Source organism: Tauraco erythrolophus, chromosome 6 (genome assembly GCF_009769465.1).
Source record: "Tauraco erythrolophus isolate bTauEry1 chromosome 6, bTauEry1.pri, whole genome shotgun sequence".
NCBI lineage: Eukaryota > Metazoa > Chordata > Aves > Musophagiformes > Musophagidae > Tauraco > Tauraco erythrolophus.
In genome coordinates this window covers 958,368-965,131 of record NC_141470.1, presented here as the reverse complement: position 1 = coordinate 965,131, position 6,764 = coordinate 958,368, and the positions used below count along the sequence as shown (strand labels likewise).

The 6,764-nt window shown below is 48.8% G+C and overlaps 1 protein-coding gene across 1 annotated transcript in view; it reads right to left on the bottom strand.

The window, feature by feature from the left end:
• Positions 1 to 2,305: 2,305 nt before the first annotated feature.
• PRR5L (proline rich 5 like) overlaps positions 2,306 to 6,764 on the bottom strand; it is a 30,810-nt gene continuing 26,351 nt past the window's right edge. The window contains exon 8 of the mRNA XM_086613788.1: positions 2,306 to 2,688. Within this exon, the coding sequence (XP_086469914.1) occupies positions 2,306 to 2,688 (383 nt within the window). The remainder of the gene's footprint in view (positions 2,689 to 6,764) is intronic.

Here is a 6,764-nt window from a genome sequence, read left to right as displayed (position 1 = left end):
AAAAGAGGGCACTGCTCCCTAATCCAAATGGTTTGGGTATTTACAGAGGGCAAACGGGTTAGAGGAGAAACAGAAGAAAAGCATCGTAGGAGTGAACTAAACGCTGCAGGGTGATCACTTCCCCACACGCCCTACTTTGACTACGAGAAGGCTTTAAATCACTGCAAGGGGCCGAAGAAATTCCTTTTGAGCACGATGCCATCATCTGCCCCACGCCGGCGGGACCATGCCACAGTGAAATCAGCATGGTCTATGGGTTGGGCTGTCGCCACAGAGACTGTGAAGCTCCACCACAACCCAAGACCTAGGGCAGATGACAACAAGTGAGTTGGCCTGGCCAGTCCGATTTATGAATAGGAGGGCGATTTATCCAAGATCTATCGGGGAAGACTGCTTAAAGCCACATCTGCCTGGCTGCTGCCGGACTGTGCACACTCGGAGGACGAGGCAGTCAGCTCAGCTAAATCTCTGGGCTTCAGCACGTAAGCAGCTGGTGACCACAACACTCAACGTTCCCACAAAGGCCAGTAGCCGGAGTGTCTCACGTGGCTGCAAGAAAAAGCAGGTCCTTTCATCTCTTTCAACATCTGCAGACCACAGGAGACTCTTGTTTACAAAGGCCGCATGACTCATGCTCATTGCTGCTATTTCTGATGTTTTTACCAAATAATAATCTGCTTCCTTTCTGCAGCACATGCTGCTAAGGCCAAATCCTGACAGGTCGGAGCTGTACTTTCGGTGCAGCCGGTGGAGCAGAAGATGCTTAATGCCCAACAGAAGCAGGGCGACTTCTGCATGCAAAAAGAACTCCTGAAGGCTCATCCTAACCTTCTGTTTCCTTGTCAAGACAGATTTCTTTACAGTCAGTATCACGGGGACTAGACTCGAGTGGCAGTGGTGTTATATCCATATTTTTAACGGGATTTGACATTTAAGGTAGCATTTCAGTTCACCTCTAAGCCTGTAATCACACTTGCAAATCTGCTTAGCAAGACATCAGCAGAGCATCCTGGGGGACAGCTCAAACAGATTGGTGCTGCTCCCACAGAAGCAGCGTTTGAGTACCAAGTGCTGCTACAGAGCAGACACTGTGGACTGCAGTGCCTGACACAGACACTTGCAAACTGGACCCGCTCCTCATCCTCAAAATAAAAACAAAAACAAGGCCTGCAAAGAGCCCTCTCTTCATCTTAAAAGCCACAGTGCACTGAGTCAGATACCACTGGAGGTCAGGAGCACTTCAGGAATACACTACCGAGACAGGACTCCATTCTACAGCCCGCCTGGTTATCTTTGGTCTCATGAAATCTGCAAGTGCTAAAAGTACCAGAGCAGCCCAAGGATGAAATCCTGTTCGTCACCTCCTGGTCTGGAATCACAATGGCCCAGCGCTGAGAAGAACCTTTATGTCTCCCACACAAGTGTAGACTCTGCCCAGCGTCTCCTTCCCAAAGGAATTCATTTAGAAATCTCCTTTCATTGTAGCCCTACCATCACTCAAATTCTGAGAGCAAATTGATGGCAAATGCCAGGATGTTCAGGACCGTATTTTGCCCCAGTTTACACATCCACCCATCCTTTGCACCCAATTTACATCACTACCTCCAAAGATATGACTGGAACCAAATAAAGTACATATGAAGTACTCAGCTGGGGACTGCCAGTATACGCAGTTCTCTTCAGGTCTGGGGAAAAAGAAGTGTGATTTGTTCGGATTTGACCACACCAATGGGAGGCAAAGTGAAGGATGTCCTTCTCTCACAAGCCACCTGAGCAGATCTTTCTGCAGGATGCAAATCTTTTCACCCCTGAGTTCAACTTTGAAAGAGAAAATGCAGTCCTCAGCCATCACCACCGTAGTGCCAGAGGCAAACAGAACGTTCAGCACAGAGCTCTCCGCTGCAGGAACAAAGAGCAAACAAGCAACACAAAGCTGGGAATGATGGAGAAAAGCAGAAAGAGGCTAATTTGTATCATACCAAAGAAACAGAAGAAAACCTGAGGCCAAAGGGTTTGGATAGTAGAGGAAGAAAGCTCACAGAAGGTAGACTGTGCTAGGCAACAGCAAAATCTTTGCAGCCCTTGGTGCTCATTTAGGAGCAGCCTGGTACCTCCATCAACAACGATCCCAGACAGGCAAGAAAACAAATCTAGAGGGCGTTCCCAAAGAGACATAAGATCCCTCAAGGCCATTTCAATGACATGAGCAAACCTCAAGTTTTTCTCTTTTTTTTCCCACCCAGGCTGACACGACAATTTGTCCAGCTCAGTGCACAGAGTTCTCCTCTCCTCAGTAGGAGTTCTTCTAGCTGACCGATGTGCAGTTCAGCTCCGCAGGGTCCTGCCTGCCTGCTGCCATGACTCCCTCGGGCCCGTCGGCAATACTGGGCTCACTGGAGCACTGCCTGTGGCTAAAGCTGGGCTGCAGGAGGAGGCATTTGTCGGTACTGTCTGACTCCTCAACCACCATCCCTGTGTGCATCATGGAGGCCATTGCCAGGAGCTGAATATCGGAGTGAGCGTTGGCAACAGTGTGCCGACGGATGCTACCACATTTCTCCAGGTAAGCCTCCCCCTCCTGCTCTGTCAGCGGGGTCAGGGCCATCTCGCTGGGCTGCCGACTCGTCACCGCGTGAGATGAATAATTCAGTGCACCGGTCTTGGGACGGGGTCTGAAGTACCGTCTCTCTGGAAGAGAAAAAGGAAGCAGGAACAGTCAGCAGGGCGCAGACGAAGCATCGCCAGAAGTGCTAGGCTGGCCTCAGGGAACAGAGAGGGCTCAGCATGCAGCCACAGAGCATCCCACCTCCTTACTACTACTCATCAGTTCCCATGGCTGGGGGTTTGGGAAGGAGGTCTGCCTCTCCCCTGGTAAGGAGACACCTCCCATCCTGCTTTTAGGCAAGGGTGCTGCTGCCCGTGGGAGAGGTGAGCCAGAAAGTAGCGAGTGCAGCAAATAGACTTTCTTCAGCATCCTGATGGTCTCCTCTCTCACTCAGGGGGGTGAGGACCGAGTAGGAGCTCTCACGCGCAGGTTCACTCAAATCAGTAACACTGAAGTGGCACAAGTCCCCAAAGAAGCATTCAGTGAGGACCTGAGTTGCCAACCCTTTCTCTGGAAGTTTTCTTTTAGGAGATGTCGCTAGCTGGTGCAAACATGAAATTCCTGGTGCTTACACTGTGCTGCCTCTCCAGCTGCCTAGGGAAAGGCAGTTCTGCTAGATTATCCCACTGTAATTTTGAAGATTGTACAAGAAAAATAACATTTCATTCACTTTAAAACATGTCTGTTTGGGGGCTAGAGACTGAAAACACCTAACAGTGCACAGCAACAGCCCACACCAGGCCAGCATGAAGGCACAGGAGAGGAACGCAGGACTTGCAGAACTCGTGTGAAGGCAGCGCCACACAACTGATGGGTGCAGGGTCTGTGATCCGCTCAGCAAAAATGTTAAGAGGGAAAAAACACCTGGTTTAAAACTCAGCCCAAGGCGCAGTCCCCAGCCCCGCATCGTGAAGCACCATTTCTATTCTGTGGGGTGATCTTCTAGCAGCCTTCCAGAACCTAAAGGGGGCCTACAGGAAAGCTGGAGAGGGACTTTTTACAAGGGCGTGTAGTGATAGGACAAGGGGCAATGGCTTTAAATTGAAAGAGGGGAGATTTAGATTAGATCTAAGGAAGAAATTTTTCACTCTGAGGGTGGTGAGGCACTGGAACAGGTTGCCCAGAGAAGTTGTGGATGCCCCATCCCTGGCATTGCTCAAGGCCAGGTTGGATGAGGCTTTGGGCAACCTTGGTGTAGTGGAGGGTGTCCCTGCCCATGGCAGGGGGGTTGGAACTAGATGATCTTTGAGGTCCCTTCCAACCCTAACCATTCTATGATTCTGTGATTCTATTGTGACACCGAAGCTTTAGGAAAAGCAAGGGTCTGAGCTTGTGCCTTGGCTCACTGTAACTCTCCCCCTAAGCAGACAGTACGAATGTCTCCCACCACCATGCAGCATTGCCACGTGGTGTTAAACACCTCATGCGGTCTATTCCCTGTTTCCCACCAACTTCCCTGAAGTGTAGGGTCTTATTTCATGAAGTCAGAAGCCTTTAAAGCATATAAAATATTTCCACAAAGATTGCAGAGCAGAAGAGAGAGAGTAACAAAATGCAGAGCAAAGCACACGACACCGAAGGTTATGAAAGAGTTTTGGAAGCTTGCGTGAGGAAGACAAGCAGAAAACTAACGCGATGCTTTTGCAGGGAGGAACAGGCGAGCAGCCAAAACTCCAGCAGCGGCCAAGCTATGACAACACTTTGCCTCACTGCTGTAATACATTCATTCAAAATGGTTCATTTCAGGCTTAAGTGTGAGCAAATAATTTTCAAGGCCGGTTACAGTAAATATACTCTTTAGGTGTCATCTGCAGCTCAAGCCACAGCGAGCTGCAGTGTTGGAGTGCCTTAGGAAAATGTAATAGTATAGATGTGTAATGGTATAGACAAGACCAAAATCTCTGGAGTCCCCGGCACAGGAAGGACATGGAGCTGCTGGAGTGGGTCCAGAGGAGGGCCACAAAGATGATCCAAGGGCTGAAGCACCTCTGCTATGGAGACAGGCTGAGAGAGTTGGGGCTGTTCAGCCTGGAGAAGAGAAGGCTCCGGGGTGATCTTATAGCAGCTTTCCAGTACCTAAAGGGGGCCTACAGGAAAGCTGGGGAGGGACTTTTTACAAGGGCATGTAGTGACAGGACAAGGGGCAATGACTTTAAACTGAAAGAGGGGAGATTTAGACTAGATATAAGGAAGAAATTTTTCACTCTGAGGGTGGTGAGGCACTGGAACAGGTTGCCCAGAGAAGTTGTGGCTGCCCCATCCCTGGAAGTGTTCAAGGCCAGGTTGGATGAGGCTTTGGGCAACCTGGTGTAGTGGAGGGTTTCCCTGCCCATGGCAGGGGGGTTGGAACTAGATGATCTTTGAGGTCCCTTCCAACTCTAACCATTCTATGATTCTATGAAAATGACACTGGTGTCATTGGCAGTAGCTCCTTCTGCACCTTCACCAGTACTTATCAGGGCTTTTTTGTTTCTGACTTCTGTGAACAAAGTGAAATGTTGATACCAAAAGAAAGAAACCAGTGGTGGGGGCAGTTATACATTTGCAACGTGACCGACCCAGGCTGAGAGCTTTAAATGTGCCTGTCTCCGGTCTATGTTAGGAAGTCGGACACCTTTACGAGCTGTTCAGCTCCTGAGAGAAGAGAGCGAGCTCAGCAGCCTTTTGAGGTAATGGTTCATTGCACTCCCCCATCCCATGACTTACTATTTACATTATGTCTATCCTGCAGTGGCTGCAGTGATGCAGAGGTGTCTTAGCTATCCAGAGAGGTCTGAGGAGGTTAAACCGAACTGAGCAGTGCAAAATGCTGCCTATTTTCCAGACTCTACAGCTGCAGATTTCGTAGGCAAGGGCTGAATCTTTGTTATTTTCTGTTCCTTTACAACACATTAAAAATTAAAACATGCTTCATTTAAACCGGGACAACTTGCGGCCCTTCCCAAAAAGCCAGGATACACAGGAAAAAGAAAAATCGCAGCCATGGCCTGATGTTCACTTAACAAATAAAAATTTTGCCGTGAGAAAAAAGTGCCAGTTTTGTGTGTAAAGTTTTAGTGCTGCTGAAAGAGCCAAACCTGATGACCTGAGAGATTAAAGTCCACTGAAAGCAAGCACAATATAGGAAGCAATAATGCAAAATTATTCCTGCCCAGCCTGGCGACCCTGCCTTCACGTGAGCTGGCAAAGAGATCCTGAGATCCTTTTCTGTCACGTCCTTGGCTGCTGTGGTGAAACGGTCAACTGGCATCATTAGTTTCATCAGCTGTCTGTATTCATCGTTTCACAGGCTTATACACGACGTATGTACTTGTGTACATGTTTGCAGGGGTGTTATGTACCAGCAGACTGCACAGAGCTGATGCACAGGCCAGTGTTTCCAAGTCTGACATCGTTCAGCTTTGAAATATCATCAGAACCCGGATGGGGAGATTGTAAGAACCTGCTGGTATTGAAGGAAACACTGACAGTAAACCAGAAGACCACACTCTTCCCCTCAGACCTATATCAGCATGGAAACAGGAGCATTACACCACCTCTTGTGTGCAAAAATAAAGGAAAGGTCCTCAGTGACTATAGTGAAGTAATACAGTAACCCAGAGTCCCCGCAACAAGTCGAGCCCAGAATTGAGCAGAGGTTGCAAACCCACCCAGGAATGTGGATGGACACACGGGCAGCACGCACTGGGGCTCGGGCTGCTGCAGCACAGCTGCTGCTCGCCTAAACCACTCCGCTGGTTACCAGCCTGAGCATATTTCTGCTAAAAGGAGACTCACGTTTGGTCAGCATTCACATGGCATGTTTTTTAAGTTGGCAAGCGATCAATAACAGTTTATACCCAGTGCATGCTTCAGTTTGGAGAAACTAAACTTTAACCCTTCTCCTCTCTTCTATTCCATTACAGTCAAGCTGCTACTTTCTGTGCCAGAAACAGCATTTCACCATGCTCTTCTTGCCACCGTGATCTTTTGAGATGATACGGGTGCTGCTCAAACAGACGCTGTGCTTCAGATACAGCTGAATGTGAAACACTGCAGGAGACAGCAGAAGAGTTAATCAAGTGACAGAAAAGGCCAGTTTTGAAAGTTACCGAAACTCCTCTCCAACAACTCTTATGGCAGTCTTACCCAGGACAATGCTAACGCTTCACTGGTGGAC